Genomic DNA, 19,157 nt, shown 5'->3' on the forward strand with positions numbered 1-19,157 from the left:
TTTAAAATTTTTCTTTCTCTGTTAATATGTTTTCATTGTTTATTTTTGCCATGAATACCTATTACATAGAAGGCTTGAAAAATGTTAAGTCAGAAGTAAATATGAAGTAAAAAACAAATCATTTATGATACTATAATTGTAAATAAATGGGAAATTGATAAAGTTACAGCTCTTTGAATTCTGTCTTTCACAGAATAAGCGACACAAATACTGAATACAGCGAGTTAACCTCTAAAGATCTTTTAAAAAATTATTTGATAATTCAACAACTCAATTTCATACTTGCATATTTTTATGTACTTATTTTGCTGTGTGTGTGAATCATTTAATCACTTTAAAAATAATAGAGAGGGTTTTGAGTATGAAAATATGTACAATTTCCACTTTATAAGCTCTCTGCCCATCCTGCCTTACAGAGTGGCTCTGCTTTAGTCTGGTTTGTACTAGGTCACAGGTTGTATTTGTTTGAGGAAAGAACAGGGAAAAATCTGCTATTTTTAAGAGGTGAAAATCCCTGGATTAAACTCCTGCCTCCTTTCTGGCTCCAATTCTCTGATGATTCCAAAAAATCATCTAGGAAAGATCAGAGAGAGCACCGAGCTCTGAGCATTCAGCAGCTACACAGTCAGTTTTCATTACGTTTGCAGTTGTGACACATTAGTTTCTATATTCTTTAAATCTCTTTCTTTTGTGTAACTGGATTGTGTAACTGGATTTTTAAGATGAAGCCTAAGTTTAATTTTTTTTTAATAAGTGTGGCTATTTTTTTGATAATTTATTTTTTGGCTGCGTTGGGTCTTTGCTGCTGCATGCAGGCTTTCTCTAGTTTTGGCGAGCGGGGGCTATTCTTTGTTGTGGTGAGCGGGCTTCTCATTGCAGTGGCTTCTCGTTGTGGAGCATGGGCTCTAGGCGTGCGGGCTTCAGTAGTTGTGGCACGCGGGCTCAGTAGTTGTGGCTCGCGGGCTCTAGAGCGCAGGCTCAGTAGTTGTGGCGTACGGGCTTAGTTGCTCTGCGGCACGTGGGATCTTCCTGGACCAGGGATCGAACCCGTGTCCCCTGCATTGGCAGGTGGATTCTTAACTACTGCACCACCAGGGAAGTCCCAGTTTAATTGTTTTTAAGAGTAGCATGGGCTTTCCTCTCCAGGCTAGCTGGTATAAACCCACCCTAGTTTTGTCACGATAGGCACTTGAACTGCACACTCTTTGTAGGACCTTAATTCTTCCTTAGAAATCCCGCTGGTTGTCTATGGCTGTCAGAATGAACGATTTGGTGGTTGTGGCTCTGTTCTAGATATTGCCTCTGCTGATCTACCGAATACTGGGAGACCATTTCAGGTAACATGAACTGTTATACTTTTTCTTTTTTTCTAATTACTGTGATCTCACTATGCGCTTGCAAATAGTTAGCGTGTGCTCAGTACACCAAGAAGCCACGCTAGAACCAGGTGGGCTCTTGGGACCTCTGGTCAAGGTCATTGATGCCTCAGTGTAAGACAACAGGTAATCATTTCCAGGTGAGTGCTCAGCTCTCTTAATTAACAGAATCCCTCCAGAAGGAGGGTCCCCAGCCTTCTGAGTTTTCCTCTAACAGTCTTCACCCATGCCTTCAGCTATGTTTGAGGACCCTGCCACTGTGGGCGTTCTCCATCCATGCGTGTGCCTGGCTCCACGCTGTACCAAGTTTGTGTGAGGCTCGGTGACAGTAGATGCTATTTACAGTGAATTACAATAATTTTGCACAAAGTCAGTCGTTTTGCTTGATTGCCCTGTACTATTTTTGGTGTCTAGCAATCAATACCTGTTTTCATTATTTTTTTTTTCCCTGCCTTTTTCATGTTGAAATTTCCCCCAGGCCCAAGAATCCACTTAGAAATTCTACTTTCCCTTTAACCTTGCCACTTCTCCCAAAGTTTTTATGTTTAAGGCTATGAGCAGTAGGAATTTATATTTCAGCATTTGGTCTGTAGACAAATACCAGTTTCCATAAACTGGTTTGATTGTTTTTTTCTCCAGATGTAAGGTTAATCCTAAAAGTATTATGCTTTAAAAAGAAAAGGACTTAACAAATTGCTGGACATGGTGGGTAGTTAACAACAGAGACCTCAGATATTCTTGGGAGACTATTAAGTACCTATGAAGGGCTAAATTTGGCTGAATCCCACTGAGAACAAGATTTGGAAAACATTCTATTTTGAGTTTTCCCAGCTGAACATTGGCTTTCTTAACAACTCCTGCACTTTTGAGAATAGATGACTTTTAACATCACATCAGAAAAGAAATTGTAGTAGAATGATGGAGAGTAAGCAATACAGTTAACTTGATCATTAAAAAAATCTGCAAAGTGATTTGCTTTTTCCAGTTGCTTCTATCAGTAGCTCAAATTTTGCTTATATAACTCTTTGCAAGTGAATTGCTGACTTTACTTCATTTATGAGAAAGATCTAGAGAATTTCTCAAAGCTTCTGGGCAGAACAAAGATGAGCTATTGGATATCAGACATGGGGGAACATTTTTGACCAACATGCCGGTGACATTGAGCGCACACCGTCCTCTCCTGCACGTCCCTGCACAGAGTCCAACAGGATCTGGTTGAACCAAAAAATAAGTTCACTTGCAGTGTGTGTACCTGGCCAGATTGGCTCCATCAAAATGAATGGCCATGGTTTGAAGCCACATCTCCAGGTTTGATGCCAAAATATGGGTTTTTTTTTACAGTGTTTTGAGATTCTAGAGAAACTATCAATACCCCAGGCTTCTGGACGCTGTGTTTTCTTCCTTTATTTGGCTGGCTTAGGGTGTGGGTAGGGGTGAGGCGGGAATCTGTGGGAGGTGCGATGCTGTTTTTGTATTGCAGAATTATAGATTCTTTTAATACTGTATTATAAGCAACATTAAAGTTCATAGAGGAGACCTACAGAACTATTCTTTTCAAAGAAGATGGTGATTAATTTACTTTACCTGCCTTGTGTAAAAAAATTATTTTAATAAGAATACGGGCTTTTTGTTAAAGCCACAAATTTGTAGCTATACTAGATGCCCAAAAAGATTACCTTGGTAGCTTAGAGGGATCCAGTTTCCTTCTCCACCTGTAACTCAATGGGTCTGGTCCCTGAGTGCACATTAGAATCACCTGGAAAGCTTGGACCCAAGCCTGTGCTTGGACCCCACCCCAGACCCACTGAATCGGAAGCCGTGGAGGGAGGGGGAGCATTGGTATTTTTTTCAGTGAGCTCCCAAGTGATTCCACTGAGCAGCCAAGGTGGAAAACCAAGGTTCTGACTTTACCTGAGAGGAGAGTGCAGCTGGGTGCTCCTGAGACAATGAGGAGAGGTGGGGGACCCGGGGGACAGGAACGCTGAACAGTGTAGGAAACGCCATACTCACCAACATGGTTAGAAGATGAAGTACTGAGAAGCCAAGGGAAGAGAGGGTCCTAAAGAGAAGCAAGCGTAGCCAGTAGTCTCCACGACTGCAGAGAGTTGAGGAGAGTGAAAAGACCAGTGTTTTGGTCAATAGGGGCCCTTGAGATATCTAAGAGGGCAATCCTGAGAGCACAAGCCAGTGAGGATGAGGTTGAGGAGGAACCGAGAGCCGCAAAAGTGATGGCCACGATTCGGGAATGTTCTCTGGGAGGAGCAGGGTATCAGCTTGCGTGGGGGACAGGGTAGAAGGAAGATGATTGGGGTTTTTTTTTTCCCAGCTTTATTGAGATATAATTGACGTACAGCATTGTGTGATTATAAGGTGTACAGTGTGATGATTTGATGCACGTATATAGCAAAATGTTTATACCACAATAAGGTTAGTTCATACATCCTTCACTTCACATAACTACTATTTTGTTGTTGTTGTTATTACGTTATGGTGAGAACACTTAAGCTCCCCTCTCATAGCAACTTTCAAGCATACAATACAATATTGTTCTCTATAGTCACCATGCTGGAACTTATTCTTCTTATAACTGACAGTTTGTACCCTTTGACCAAAGTCTCCCCATTTCCCCCACCCCCTCCACCCCTGTCAACCACCATTCTACTCTCTGTTTCTATAAAGAAAGTATTGTATATATGGTCATATATATGAATATTATTCAGCTATAAAAAAAGAAGGAAATTCTGCCATTTTCAACAGCATGGCTGGACCTCAAGGGTGTTATGCTAAGCAAAATAAGCCAGAGAAAGACAAATACTGTATGATCTCCCTTACATGTGGAATCCAAAAACATCGAACTTGTAGCAGGTTGTTTTGCTGGGGAAGGTTTATGCAGGCTTTGTGGGCCCAGGCAGGAGCCAACTGAAGCACAAGAGAAAGGGAGGCTCATCTTGAGCAGTGGACCACACTCGCCGGCCCAGTGCTGGCTCCGTCCTCTCCTGGGCACTGCTTCCAGATGGAAGATTCCCTGGAATCTCCTCCATTCATTGCATCACTTCTTGCACCTCCGAAGGGGGCGGCGTATCAAGTCCAAACTCCTTCAAAGCCCTATATATTTTGACTTCGTTTTTATTGCTTTAATTTCTTTCCTTGTACTCCCTTAATAATCACCCCACCCCCATCAGTTGGTTTTCTCACTCACAACCTAAGCCTATTCCTACTCTTTCCCTGAGATGATCTGCTGACTCTTAAAATATTCTCTATCGTTAAGGCAAGTTTAAGTTTCATCCCCCTGCTGTTACTACAATTTCTTACTCTTTCACATGTTGATAACTTCTCTGAAGGAATCTACCAAAGATAGAACAAACTGAACACTTAAAAAAAAAAAAATCCTTTGTGGTAAAGATCGACTGATTTTTTCTTTAAAGAGCCTGAGGGTAAATATTTTAGCCTTTGTGAGCCACTTACATCTCTGTCACATATTATTTATTTTTTTAACCCTTTAAAAATATAAAAACCATTCTTAGCTGACCATTTCTAGCTGTGGACTGCCAACCCTAGCTCTATAGAATCAAACACTTAATGGGCCACCAGTAAAGAACAGCAGATAAAAATAGCTTAGTGGGCTTCCCTGGTGGCGCAGTGGTTGAGAATCTGCCTGCTAATGCAGGAGACACGGGTTCGAGCCCTGGTCTGGGAAGATCCCACATGCCACGGAGCAGCTGGGCCCGTGAGCCACAGCTGCTGAGCCTGCGCGTCTGGAGCCTGTGCCCCGCAACGGGAGGGGCCGCGATAGTGAAAGGCCCGCGCACCGCGATGAAGAGCGGTCCCCGCACCGCGATGAAGAGTGGCCCCCACTTGCCGCAACTAGAGAAAGCCCTCGCACGAACCGAAGACCCAGCACAGCCAAAAATAAATAAATAAATAAATAAATAAAATTAAAAAAAAAAAAAATAGCTTAGTGCTTAGTGAGCACTTAATGATATGCCAGGTATTTAACAGGGGTTATATTATCTAATCTCATTTAATCCTCACAAAATCCTTTTGGGTTAATTGCTATAATTCCCTGTATTTTACATATGAGGGAACCGAAGCATAGAAAGTTTAAGTATCTTACCCAAGATCACATAGCTAGTGATTTGTACTATGATCACACAGTAGTTGATTGAGAAATAATAATTAGTTGATCGAGAGAGATGTTTGAGACCATATGTCTATTTTTTTTTTTGGAAGTATGCTTCCTTACCCATGTTACTAATATCCACAAGGCGTGTTAACATTGGAAATGTGTTTACATAATTATGTATATATTGCAGTTTGTGTGGGATACAATACACATTTTCCTAGGCCTACATTCATTCTCAGCTTTCTCGTTTCATCAGTGCATCCCTGGATATCGGGCTGAGGAAGCAGTGGAGATGTTAAAGACCTTCTACAAACAAGAAAATCCAAATGGTCAGTTTTCCGCTACTGTATGTATGTACTTCACTTAAATCAGTACGAAGAGAGTCTGCACAGGCCTACCTCTTCATTTTCTCTTTTTCTTTTCTATTCTTTTCACAGCACCAAAATCAAAGGTTCGGAAAAAGGAATGTCAGAAATCCTGAACTTGTTCTAATGAAAGACTCGTGCTCCTGGATGACATCCTTGGACAGAAAGCTGTTGACATTGTTGAATCGTATGTTTATATATTGTCCTTAATCCATGGGAAAATGGTTTTTCATCATTTGCTCTGTTAAGGGAACAAATTAGCACTTTTAAAAAGTCTGACAACTGCAAACAACTCCTAGATTTTCCACAAGCTGGAAGAACATTTTTAAGAAGGGGAAAAATTAAAGATTGACGTTTTATAAATTAGTAAGCAGTGCCTGCTCTTCCTGCCAAAATCATTATGCTCGGTCCAGGAAAGCGCTGACTTTCAGAGGATGTGTATATCTGGACTCAGTTACCTGGTGTGTCTGCATGGAGTACGGTGCCCTATGGACACCTGGTCCAGGCCTGGCCTTTCAGACTCGGACCCTTCATTCTTGGCAGCCACTATGTTCTCCCAGGGTGTGGGGGGCAGGATGTGACTTCCTTGGAAATTGTATATGAATCATATACATATAGGCCGTGATTCTATGGTCCTTAGAGCAGATTTTTGCTTTTATAAAGCATTTAGAGAAAATACGTACTGTTAAAACAAGTGCTTAAGTATCATTTAAAAATTACAGCCTACTGCTATTGTAAAATCTTATTTATGCCTTCTTTGAAGATGAATAGTCTTAACAGTAAAAGAAATGCATAAATGGACAACTCCTTCTTTGTTATTGAGCAACTATACTGTGCCAGGCTCTGTTTGTTCGCTGAAGCTGTGAGCAAAACAAAGAATCCTGCCCTCATGGAGCTCATATTCTAGGAGGAGGAGACAGGTAATGAACATAACAGATTACACAGTATGTTAGAGGGTGATAAGAATTATGGCAAAAAGAAACAGAACAGGGTAGAAGGGGTGGGCATGCCATTTGGTGGTGGGAATGCTGGTTGCAGAATTATGGTTCGTTTCATCTGAAATCAAACACAGTTATTTCTCTTTATAAAAATCCAGATTTAGAGTTTAAAATCTAAAATGTAAAAGGACTTCCCTGGAGGTCCAGTGGTTAAGACTCCTCACTTGCACTGCAGGTGGCAAGGGTTCCTTCCCTGGTCAGGGAACTAAGATCCTACATGCCGTGTGGCGCGGCAAAAAACAAAACAAAACAAAAAGCAAAACTAAAATGTGAAAGTGTGAGCACAACCCTCAAAGGGTATCCACAGCAGGAAGTCCCAGGTATTGATGCTTCCTGACTGCGGCAGGGGTTGCCTCTGATGAACTGCAGCTTTGCAGAGCCATGCCGGGATGCTCTGCATCTGCCCAGAAGGGGGCCTCGCCGTTCCACCAGAAGCCCAGCTCCAGGCCCTGGAGGGCAGCTCCTCCGTTGCATTTCTTCAGTGGATTTATTTCCTTGATGCAAAGCATCTGTATTTGTTGGTTCTGCCATTTGAGCGATGTCTCTGACTTGTTTGTTTTGAATTACATTATAGGCTGGAATGTAATTGTGGTAAAGTATTTTTATATTGCCAAGAGTAGCAGTTGATCACAGTTACATGCTTCAGAGGATTTATAATTGCTTGGTTTTGTACATGTGTGTTTTTATCTGCATTTGAGAAGTTTTATGGAGAAGAATATGCATGATTTTAAATCTATAATAATGTTACATATACCTTCCCTTCAATTTCACCTACTTTAAAAATGATCTTCTCATTAAATTTTAGTGCTTTGACTAGGTTATTCCTTTTTGCCATTGGTCATGATTCATTTCTGCTTTTGCTTTTCTGCAAGCATACTTCATTGCACTTATTGTCTTCGTGTCATTTTCTTGGGGATTATTGGTAGATTAAAAACCCTGGGAACTTTTTTCTGGGGAGTACCACCCTTTAAGTCCAGCCAAGCATCTTATGTCAAGTTGGTTCTTGGTAAATATTTGTTAAATAAAATTATTGATTGAAATTTAGGGAAAAATTAATAATAAGGAGAATATCTGGGATAAAAAGCCAAAGCCAAATAGTACCTGGGTATTTTAACCCAGAGATAGTCACTACTAAAAGGATCAAGAAAATAATAAAACTAAAAAGAGGGAAGGACAGAAAAGACTTACCGCTATACATATGTTCTGTCTTTGCTGTGTTTTGGAGAATGGGTAAGTGTTCCAAATTCCTAAGGATGGCTGAAAATTTTAACTCTGGTTATTACTTTTTTGATTCTCTCTCCAGTAATCGACTTATAGAATAGTCTCTCCTAAATTTTTGGTCTTAGGCACAGTTCCCTCCATTGCTTTGGGGAACAATCAGTTTGGATGGAGTACTGAAGATGGGAGGTCAGCACCTCCAGCACTGATACAGGGCCATTGTGGGCTCACAGATGTGAAGGCTGTGGGATTTTGACAGCAGTTAAGCAGTGGTGGTGAGGAGTTGAGGATGTATGATGACGTGATCCTGCTTCCTGAGTAGCACATTCTCTAGCTACTTAGACGTGGCTTAAAATATTGAAATGCTGCAGTTAGAAAGATTGAATCCAAGTGATTGATACTGATGGAGTGTGTCAAAGAGACCAGCTGAGAGGCTTGTTTTGTGTATGACATAATCCTGCAAGTTGTGGGATGCACAGAGGTTTTAGAATCACAGCCTTGTTTGGAGAAATTAGTGGGAAATGATTGCATCTAAGTTGCTGGAGTACCCAATGTTTACTGGTCTGTGCACCGGACTCTGCTGAGAATGGGTGGTGTGTAATGCTTTGGCACCTTCAGTCACTGATAAAAGATCATGTTAAAATATCTGTGCTTTCTTGTGACTTGGCAGTCTCCCATACTGTGTTGTATTTGGAATATCATGGAGAGAAAATAGATAGCCAAGAACTCCAACGTAGGCAAGAACTGTTAATTTTTCTTTAAACTCTATTTGGAAATAACTTCAAACTTAGAGAAAAGTTGCAGAAATACCTATATATCCCTTATTCCTTAAACCTATTAACATTTTATACCTTTAGATTTATCATTTGATATATATTATTCTCTCTGTAAAAAATACGTATATATAAATATATATATATAAAATACATATATATCAATATATGTTTTTCTGAACCATTTAGTAGAAAGTTATATACATCATACATTCTTATATAATTCTCATATAATCATGGTATAGTTACTGACGTCAGTAAATTTAATATTGTTACAATACTTTAATATACCATTTGTATTCCAGTTTTGTCTGTTGACCCCTTCACCTCCTTTAGAGAATTTTCCCCACCCCCCTGCAATATCAGATCCATTGTAAGGTCACATATTGCATTTGATTTTCATGTATCTTTAGCTTCTTTTATTCTAGAACATTTCCACAGCCTTTCTTTGTCTTTTGCGACATTGACATTTTAAAAATAATACAACCCTTCTGCCCCACCTCCTTTCTTTTTATTTTTTTTATTTTTTATTTTTAAAGTATTTTTTTAAATATTTTATTTATTTATTTATTTATTTTTGGCTGTGTTGGGTCTTGGTTTCTGTGTGAGGGCTTTCTCCAGTTGCGGCAAGTGGGGGCCATTCTTCATCGCAGTGCGCGGGCCTCTCACTATCGCGACCTCTCTTGTTGCGGAGCACAGGCTCCAGACGCGCAGGCTCAGTAATTGTGGCTCACGGGCCTAGTTGCTCCGCGGCATGTGGGATCTTCCCAGACCAGGGATCGAACCCGTGTCCCCTGCATTGGCAGGCAGATTCTCAACCACTGCGCCACCAGGGAAGCCCTTTTTATTTTTTTATAATGGTGTTTCCTCATGATTAGATTCAGGTTATGCATTCTAGGTGATGTTATGTTCTTCTCAGAGTGTGGCATCTGGAGGCCCCTAAAGGCCATCTGTCCTTCGCTGGTGATGTTAATTTTGGTCACCTGGTGAAAGTGTTATCTGATTTCTTCGCCAAATAATTATTGTTTTTTCTCCCCTCCCTTGCAAAGAATATGCAGTCTGGGGAGAGGAACTGTGACATTTTTTAAAAGAAAATGTATTCAACATTGATGGAAAGGAGGGGGAAGAAAAATTAATGACATATATTTCAAAGCAACTGTTAAATTATTTGATTGCGTTCTTCCTCTTTTATTACGTCTGCCAAAATTTATAAAATTCTTTACAAAATTCTTTTCCTAATAATATTTTAAATAGGGATGTCTTAAAAATCAAAAGGCAGCCTCAGAAATAAGTTCTCTCCTTATCTTTTCCTCAGCAAAACTAATAATTATACCAATTTAATTATATATCTGATAAGATAGAGTTTTGGAAAAATAGGTCTAAGATGTTTCTGATTTCACAGATGGCCTATAGTGATCCGAGAGGATCTAGGTAGGTAGTCATTTGGCCATAAAATGTGAATTCTCTTGGGTTTCCATAGAGATATCTAGACTTAAAATGTTTTAAGCACTGCTACTTTCAAAATGACTGTCAGTAAAAATAGCAAAAGCCAAGGCTCTTTTTGAAAAAAAAATTAAACATCTTTTTTAAAGTAGTGAGATTCCTGGTTAAAAATCCACGTTGAAGCCAAAGCTTGTCCTTCCTAGTCATTCTGCATCAACTGGCCTTGAATAGCCCTGGGGAGAAGAGCCGTCAGGAACTGCCTTCCCTGCCTTTTGGCAAAGGAGTGAGACAACATTGACTTCATCTATGAAGGCAACGGCCAACTCTTTTCTTACTCCGTGAACTGTTAATTGTGTGTGGTGAGGAAAGGGGTGATGGGTGACGTTATTTTTGTGGTAAGACTGGCATATGTTCCGGCAAAAGTTTGACATCTTTAGGATCTTTGCTTTTTCAAGTTGAGCTAATAAAAACGGGCTCGTGGGATTATTTCTCACCTGATTTTTAAGTGACCACTGGGCTCCATACCATGTATCCATGACTACCAGGGAGACTTTGTGCTGCGGTTGAAGAAGCATGAACCTGGGGGTCTGGAGCAGGAGCCGGCACACCCTGCTTGCTGGCTGTTTGGGAACAGCTCACAGGTTGAAAATGGTTTTACATTTTTAAATGGTTGAAAAAAAATCAAAAGGAGATTTTAGTGACCCGTGAACATGTGAAATTCAAAGGTCAGTGTCCATAAATTAAGTTTGGTTGGAACATAGCAGTGCCCATTTGTGTCTGTATCGTCTGGGGCTGCTTCTGTGCTATAGTGGCAGAGTCGAGTGGCGGTGACAGAGACCGGTGGTTCCCACAGCCTAAAATGTCCAGTGTCTGGCCCTTTAAGAAAATGTTTGCTGCCCCCTGGTCTAGAGAATATGAAATGTTGAGGTTGGATTTCTAAGGTGCTTATTCAAGTTCTGTGACTTTGGAACTGAGTCATGTGGTTCATTGCGCAGCTGTGGTGAATCGCTTCGGTACCGTGATTCTTTTTTCAAGTCGGTTTATGAATATGAAAGAGAGATCCAGGACACTAAAATATTTACCCTGGCTTAGAATAGTTTGTTTCCTTACATACACTTTAAGGGAGTGGCAAGGAGAAAAGATAATTTATCATTTTATTTGGGTTTAGACTAAAAAAGCCCATTTTATTCATGATCATCATATAAAAAATGTTATCAAGTATTTATCACTTTTAAGACAGTTACTATAATGTCAGAAATCTATTGGACCCTTTTAAAAAGCAGGACTTAAACAGAAACTACCTCTATACCATCCCCATCACTGTGCCTTTGCCAGTTTTCTTGGGGAACAGGCTAGAAAAGACAAAAAATAAACATTTATTAGGTATTGTGTGTGTGTGTGTGTGTGTGTGTTTTAACCCAGCATTGAGTTCAGGGCAAAGCCTTATGCATAATAGGCAGATACTATGTCTTAATCCTAAACTGTATAGTAAAGAAGTCTTTGAGGCAGACTTCATGGAGAAGGAGGGACACTAGCTCTGCCCTGAAAGGCAAGTAGGATTTGGGAAGGCAGGTGAGAGGGTGAGGGCTGCAATGCGATATTAGAGTAGGGGAAAGGCAGCGATGTGAAGATCCAGGCCAGGGATGCTTGGGCCAGGTTACAAAGATCCCCTACTTCTTTCCGAGGAGGAGTCATTTTTCATTCTCTTTCTGATGTGAGTGATTTCATACTCGTCCTGGAGTATGAGTGGTTTGGGGTAGGGGATTGCCAGGGGGCAAAGGTTCTGATCCTACTGTCCCTGAGGAATCACACATCACTAGGCAAGATTTGAGTTGTGGGCACGGGATGTGTCAGTAACAGACGCTAACATTTATTTACATTGAATGTGTGCCAGGCTCTATTCATATGTTACCTCAGTAATCCTCACATCAGCCCTAAGAATCAGTACTGTTATCATCTCCGTTTTACATCAAGGAAACTGAGGCACAGAGAGGTTAAGTGACCTGTCCAGGGTCGCAGAGCACTAAGTGATTGTACCCGAATAGGCTTGTTTATGCCACAGGAACAGCCCTCACGTTTTAGTGGCTTAGAACAAAGCTTTGATTCTCTCGTGCTTTACTTCTTGTCCATCTCAGGTCAGGCCAAGGGCTTAGGCCACCGTCTGGGACATCATCAGTCACGGTGGCAGGGAGATGAGCAAGTGGCAAGCAGGGCTCTTGCTTTGGAGCAGGGCTTCCCACTCGAATGTGCGTGTGCACGGCCTGGGGAGCTTGTGAAGTACACATCGCGAATCAGGAGGTCTGGGGCCTGAGATTCTGCATTTCTAGCAAGCTTCCGGGTGAGTCCTATACTGCTGGACCTTGGGCCACTCGAGTAAGGAGGGCTTACTGACTTTTTCTTTTAAAGATTGATTGATTGATTGCTATGTTGGGTCTTCGTTTCTGTGCGAGGGCTTTCTCTAGTTGCGGCAAGCGGGGGCCACTCTTCATCGCGGTGCGCGGGCCTCTCACTATTGTGGCCTCTCTTGTTGTGGAGCACAGGCTTCAGACGCGCAGGCTCAGTAGTTGCAGCTCACGGGCCTAGTTGCTCCGCGGCATGTGGGATCTTCCCAGACCAGGGCTCGAACTCGTGTCCCCTGCATTGGCAGGCAGATTCTCAACCACTGCGCCACCAGGGAAGCCCGGGCTTACTGACTTTTGCTCAGAAGTGAATCATCACTTCTCACATAGGAATTAAAGTAAGTCACACAGACACGCCCAACTTCAAGGTGGCAGGAAATGTAAGCCACCATCTACCTCAGGAGGAGGAGAATGGGAGTATTTGTGAACAGCCCTAATGAAGAGCGAAAAACTGCGAAATTAGGATTTGAATTCAGGCAGGCTGTCTCCAGAGTGCGTGCTTTTTTTTTTTTAAAGGTTTCGATTTTCACATTTATTTTCCTAGATTTTATTTTATTTTTTTTTTAAATTTTATTTATTTATTTATTTATTTACTTATGGCTGTGTTGGGTTTTCGTTTCTGTGCGAGGGCTTTCTCTAGTTGTGGCAAGCGGGGGCCACTCTTCATCGCGGTGCGCGGGCCTCTCACTATCGCGGCCTCTCTTGTTGCGGAGCACAGGCTCCAGACGCGCAGGCTCAGTAATTGTGGCTCACGGGCCCAGTTGCTCCACGGCATGTGGGATCTTCCCAGACCAGGGCTCGAACCCGTGTCCCCTGCATTGGCAGGCAGACTCTCAACCACTGCGCCACCAGGGAAGCCCTATTTTTTAACCATTTAAAAAAATTGAATTGTAGTTAATTTACAATGTTGTGTTACTTTCAGGTGTACAGCAAAGTGATTCAGATATATCTATATATCTCTATATATCTATATTTATATCTATTCTTTTTTAGATTCTTCTCCATTATAGGTTATTACAAGATACTGAATATAGTTTCCTGTGCTATACAGTTGGTCCTTGTTGTTTATCTATTTTATATACAGAAGTACATGCTCTTAATCATCACTCCGTACGATCATAGGTGTGGGTCTGTTCGCTACGGAGAAAGGGCAGCACGGTGGTAGACAGCCAGTCAGGGTAGCCCTCGAGACTGATCAGTTGCTGTCAACTTGTGTGACAAGTGTCCGGTGTCCCAGGCAGCTTCGTGTCAAAGGCAGCAGTTCTCAACGTGGTGTCGCAACTCTGTGAAATGTTTCAGTCCATTTTTTTCTTAATAATGTGCTGACGTCTCTGAATTATTTATTTTTGTTCAAAGCATACCTTAGAGTGGATTCAAGCCTTTCCCGATTATGCTCTCTCTCTCATCTAATATTGTGCCATGCTTTCTTGTTTTGGAGAAAGGGTGGGGTCAAAGCCAGCACTCAGGGAGTCGTGCGTGATCCTGGGAACGCCCACGGGTGTGTGTCCATACACCATTCATCATGTGTGTTTGCTGCAAAGTTGCTGGTCTGGAGGAGTCCTAGGCTTGTGGTCAGCACAGCAAACTCAGCTCCCAGCTGGCGGTGGCTGAGAAGCAGCTTCTCTGAGCCTGCAGCCACACCCGCTCCTAGACGCTTCCGAGATGCTCCTTGACAGTTGGGAATTGTGGGGATGAATGGCGGATACCAGGCCCACGTTACAGTCTTCAAACGGAGAAGAGAGACCTGAGTTCCTTACAGCACAGAGCCGAGTGAACGTCACGCCTCCTTTGACCTTCCAGAAAGCTCACAGAAAGTCCAGCTCTTATTTCCACCCCAGCCCACTTTGCAGTCTGTTCCCAGGCTGAAGTGTAGACAAACTCTTCAGAAACATCAGTTTCACCAAGGCCCTGTCTGCCTTATGGAAAACCTGACTTGCAGATGATACTTGGAATGAAATGATTGTCATTCCGCCATTAAAAAAAATCCTCCCAAAAAGGAGACAGAGGTACATTTCGGTTTTACACAATAATTAGAGATAAGATTTCAGAATTAACCCATTACACTAGTTGATTCAGTCAGCAATTTAGCTAAGCATGAGGGAGAAAATGGGCCTTGACAGCTTTTCTCTTGGAAATCAAGTTAGCCATGTTGAACAATGCTTTCACCCCCGTCCACCTTATCTGTCATTAGTCATGGGACGAACTGGAGAAACCAGAGTTTCTCCAGAGACACTTTTGTCACGTAATGCGCGTAGTTCAATTAAAATATGCAGATTAATGCAAAGTTAATAATTAAGGGCACAGAAGAAACAAAGTCTTGCTATTTTTTTTAATTACTTAGACGGAAACCTACAGTATGACTTTTTAAATTTAGTGGAACAGAATTCTACGGCTCGATCATTCCAATCCTAGTCCTAGAAGGTTCTACTAATGATCTTTCTTGGCTGTTAGTGCCCTTTGGGAAAAGACCTGTTCCTCCATCAGTAATCCTGACTTCACAGGAAAGTATTTTCAGCTTTTAATCTAGTCTGACTGGCATTGCTAGAAAGTCATTTCTTTCAATGACATTTCTATATTGGAGACCTGAGTAACTTAAGGATGTCAGCTTGATTTTTGTATCAACAACATCACCATCCTGATTCAAATGCTAAACAATTTCAGGAAGGATGAAATTTCTTCCTGACCTGAGAGGAAACCCATTTTCTTAGTGATGAGCTCTGCTGACACAACGGTCCGGGGAACCCAGTGTGCCTTCAGCACCTTTATTGGTGGATTTCCTCCTCAGGTAAGCCCGAGACTCCACACGGTGTTTTTTTTTTTTTATCCCAAGCCCATTTTATCAACTTCATCAACCTCAAGCATTACTTTACTCTTCCCTTCAAAGTCTTGGAGGCTTCATGAAATCTTTTCCAGTGACTCCAGCCCACAATGACCATTTTCTTCAAATTCCTACTTAGTGTCACATAGTTTAATACTCAATTGGTGTCTAATTACAGTCATTAGATTGTAATCTCCTCAAAAGCAAGGATTTAGCCCGATGCTAGGCCCAGGGGCGGTTTCGGTCAATGCTTGCGGAGCAATGGATTTGCAGTTCTGGATGGTTTCCAGGCAGCAGGACAAACGGGCGTATTAGCACTGCCGAGAGAGTGCCATGTCGGCTGGCTGAGTGTGCCCTCCATCTCTGGGCGCTTTGGCGGATCACTGCCAGGCAGCTGGGCCGCCCAGGTAGCGTGACTTAGACCCCTGGCGATTTCCTCCAGCTCCTCTCTTCTCGTTCGGACTGGGGCTCGCAGTTTCCCATTTCCAGGTTTGAGAAGTTAGGAGGACAAAGCAGGAGAGGGGCAGAGAGGTAAACACTTTAGATCTGCTTTGCTAGTACCTAACCTTCCTGTGGATGCATCACAAATAAAACGAGGACACATTGCACATTTCAGAGCGAGGAAAATGTTGTGCAGAGATTGATTTATATAACTTTTTAAAATTTTTTGCTAGATTAGTCCAGAAGCTGGGTTAATATTTTAATCATATTCTCTTGAGAGGAAAAGGCAGCTGGTGAAATTGTTGAAGGTGACACGCCAATCTACATAGAAACCAAGTGTGGCTTGGAGACCACCATGGAAATAATAACTTCAGTCATTAAGTGGATAATGAAAGGAAGAAAGAAACCAGATAAGTTTTCCGGTTCAAGAAGTTATTTTTATTATAAACTAACCTTAGGGAGACCATAAGCTTTATTATTATTTTAACATTTAAATTCAAATACTGATGGATTTATCTTTTCACTGCTGATTACTCTTGGCAACAGCAGAGTTAGCAATGAGGGCTATAGAACATCTTTCATCTTTTTATTTTTAAGTTGCCATTTTAATTGTGTATATAAGCTCAGTTGTGCAGGCAAAGCATGGCAAGGAGCACACTGTCACAATTCGTGTCGGGTTTTTTTTGTTTTTTTTTAATTTTAGAATTTTATTTATATTTTTATACAACAGGTTCTTAGTAGTTATCCACACAATTCATGTCTTGATACACGATTTCTCTCTCCCCATGAACTTGGCTTTCCAAGGCTGGAATTCTAACAGTTGGTACAAAGTCAATGGCATCCTGAAATCTAAAGGAAGAGGCCTTTTTCTCTCTCTTGCTCTCTTTTTTTTGTTTGTTTCCTTGCAGACCTGGATAATGCCAAATCTTTGCAATGGTCTGTAGCTGGCAATAGCAATAAGCGTCTGGAATATGCTCTGGGAAATGCAATCTTTTGCTTGGTAACTGCCCTCAGATGGAAATTGATGTTTAGGTTATTACTGGGAATTTGTTTGTGCTTTTGAATTTTGTGGGATTAAGGCTGGTGCTGTGATATTCTCATTTGTTCTGTCGACCCTTAGGTATTTCAGAAAAGAGGGAAATGGGAGTCTTAGGGTTGAAATGATCAAACTTTGGAGGTGCTAAGGCTCTATTCCAATTATACTGGCAGATGGCCCAGGGTGCAGATTCCACCCAAAGGCCCAAATACCATCTCTTCTGCCTGGAACTGAGTCAGTAGAAGGAAATAGGGTAGGGCAGAATTTTGGACTGAAATTTCTCTGTGGCAGCAACAGATTGAACTGATAATAGGAGAAAGTTTGTATTGTTAACTTTTACAAGGTGGCAGTCAATTTCAGGAATTTTACAGTGCTGGCGTATTATTTGGGCTATATTTTCATCTGGTGCTTTTTGTTCACCCTGCTTGGTTGGATAGCATAGCTGAGCAGGATCTAAGAGGAGAAAGAGAATGGGGGCTGACGGTGGCATTGGGGCTAATGTAATTAATGTCCTGATCTGTTCAGCAGCTTTTGGGGCTACGATAGAGAAGCATTCATAAAAACCGTGAAGGAATGAAGTAGCAACTCCTTGACTCCTGGATGATATGGAGGAAGAGAATTTAGGAGAGGATATGGAAGAAGTGCCTCCATGAAGGAGAGGGTAAGACTTTCTTTGGCTTCTGTCCTGATCTCCTTTTCCTAAGGAGGACAGCAACTCCCAGAGTAGACTATGGCTCCCATGGTTAATTTCACTGGATTAGTAAGAGAAACAGCCAAAAAAGGAAGAATGTTGGTGTCTAAAGTCACTTGTCTATTCATGCTACTGGTTGGTTAGGTGAAGAGCATTTGATTTGTCTTTGTGCTAATGGACAGAACTGCAGTGCAAAGTTCGAAGTCACTTTGGACTCTTTCTCGTAGCTCTTACGAGAACTAGGTGAGATGGCTTGGGAGCCGCTGAGAAACATCACCCTTGGCATTCATCCAGGCCTTGTATCTTCTTCTCTCTCATGAGTGTGGCTTTTCCTCACCTTGGAGTATAAAATCTGAGATTCAGTTTTTGTTCTGTACTTAGGATGGATATAGGTAGTTCAATACTAATGGGCTGTTTTGTATCCAGGCCAATTAGGCTCACCTGGCTTAGATAGCGGCGTTCTCTAGCGTAGTTAGAAATGGAGCTGACGGAACACAGACTCATCTGTTAGAATAACTAGTAATCGCTGATATTTACTGACTTCATTGTGTGCCAGGCACAGCTGTAAAGGCTTTGCAGCTATTATGGGATCCTTGCAGCAACCTGCGGTGGTTACTGTTTTTTTCCCACTTAAGGAGTGAGTTAATGTATGCAGAGTTTAACGTGCTCAAGATGGCAAAGCTAGTAAGGGGCAGAACCAGAATTTAAACTCTAGAGCCACATTTCTTCACCATTATACTGAACTATTTCAAGAAGATTACCCAAATAGGAAAAGAACCAAAAGGATGAGGATTGTTCTTCCCTGCCCAGCCCTCCGCTGGAGCAAAGCTCCGTCACTCGGGTTTATTCATGAGGCTAGCCTTTGGCTTCCCTCAGCAGGTCATGAATTTGAATGTCTGTCTGTACTCTGTGTGTGGTGTTTTGGTTTTGTTTTGTTTTGTATTTTTGAATCTTCTTTGTTTTGTATTTTTGAATCTTTACAAGGTAAATCTTATAGAAGGAAAAGAACTGTTTTACTTATAAGAACAGATCCCAGGATACTCACAAGCTTAAAAAATACAGCCGGACCATCTGCCTGGTTCTTTGCAAAAACTAGAAGTAAAACTGCATGATTTTGTAAAAACTTTTCAATGAGACAGATCTTATTCAGGATCCGCAGATGAATTGCCAATGCCTTTGCATATTCTGTAATCCTTTCTCCAAAATAACAGTACCTATTATCACTTTTACTGTTATAATTATCATTCGGTTCTGTACTAAGTGATTTACATGTATCTTCTCACACTGACATGTATGTGATAGGTACTACCATCATGTATCAGTTTTCTGTTGTCACAGCAGTGTTATGTAACAAAACCCCACAAAACCTCAGTGGCATGCAAAAATAACTATTTATTGCTCATACACGTGGGGTGATTGGCTAAAGAGATCTGCCAGTCTTGGCTGGATTGGCTCATGACATGTAGGATTTGGCTC

The 19,157-nt window shown here is 41.6% G+C and overlaps 1 protein-coding gene across 5 annotated transcripts in view; it reads left to right on the forward strand.

Moving 5' to 3' along the window:
• ADAT2 (adenosine deaminase tRNA specific 2) overlaps positions 1-19,157 on the forward strand; it is a 113,908-nt gene that overhangs the window by 16,156 nt on the left and 78,595 nt on the right. For 2 of the 5 annotated variants that reach the window (XR_009005198.1, XR_009005199.1), the window contains exons 4-6: positions 1,231-1,337; positions 5,756-5,828; positions 5,937-6,051. Coding sequence is in view for 1 of the 5 variants with exons in the window: in XM_007171319.3 (XP_007171381.2) it covers positions 1,231-1,337; positions 5,756-5,828; positions 5,937-5,980 (224 nt within the window). In the remaining 4 variants the exon portion in view is untranslated. The other 3 variants (XR_009005200.1, XR_009005201.1, XM_007171319.3) reach the window with 3 other exon arrangements.

Source organism: Balaenoptera acutorostrata, chromosome 14 (genome assembly GCF_949987535.1).
Source record: "Balaenoptera acutorostrata chromosome 14, mBalAcu1.1, whole genome shotgun sequence".
NCBI classification, from domain to species: Eukaryota; Metazoa; Chordata; class Mammalia; order Artiodactyla; family Balaenopteridae; genus Balaenoptera; species Balaenoptera acutorostrata.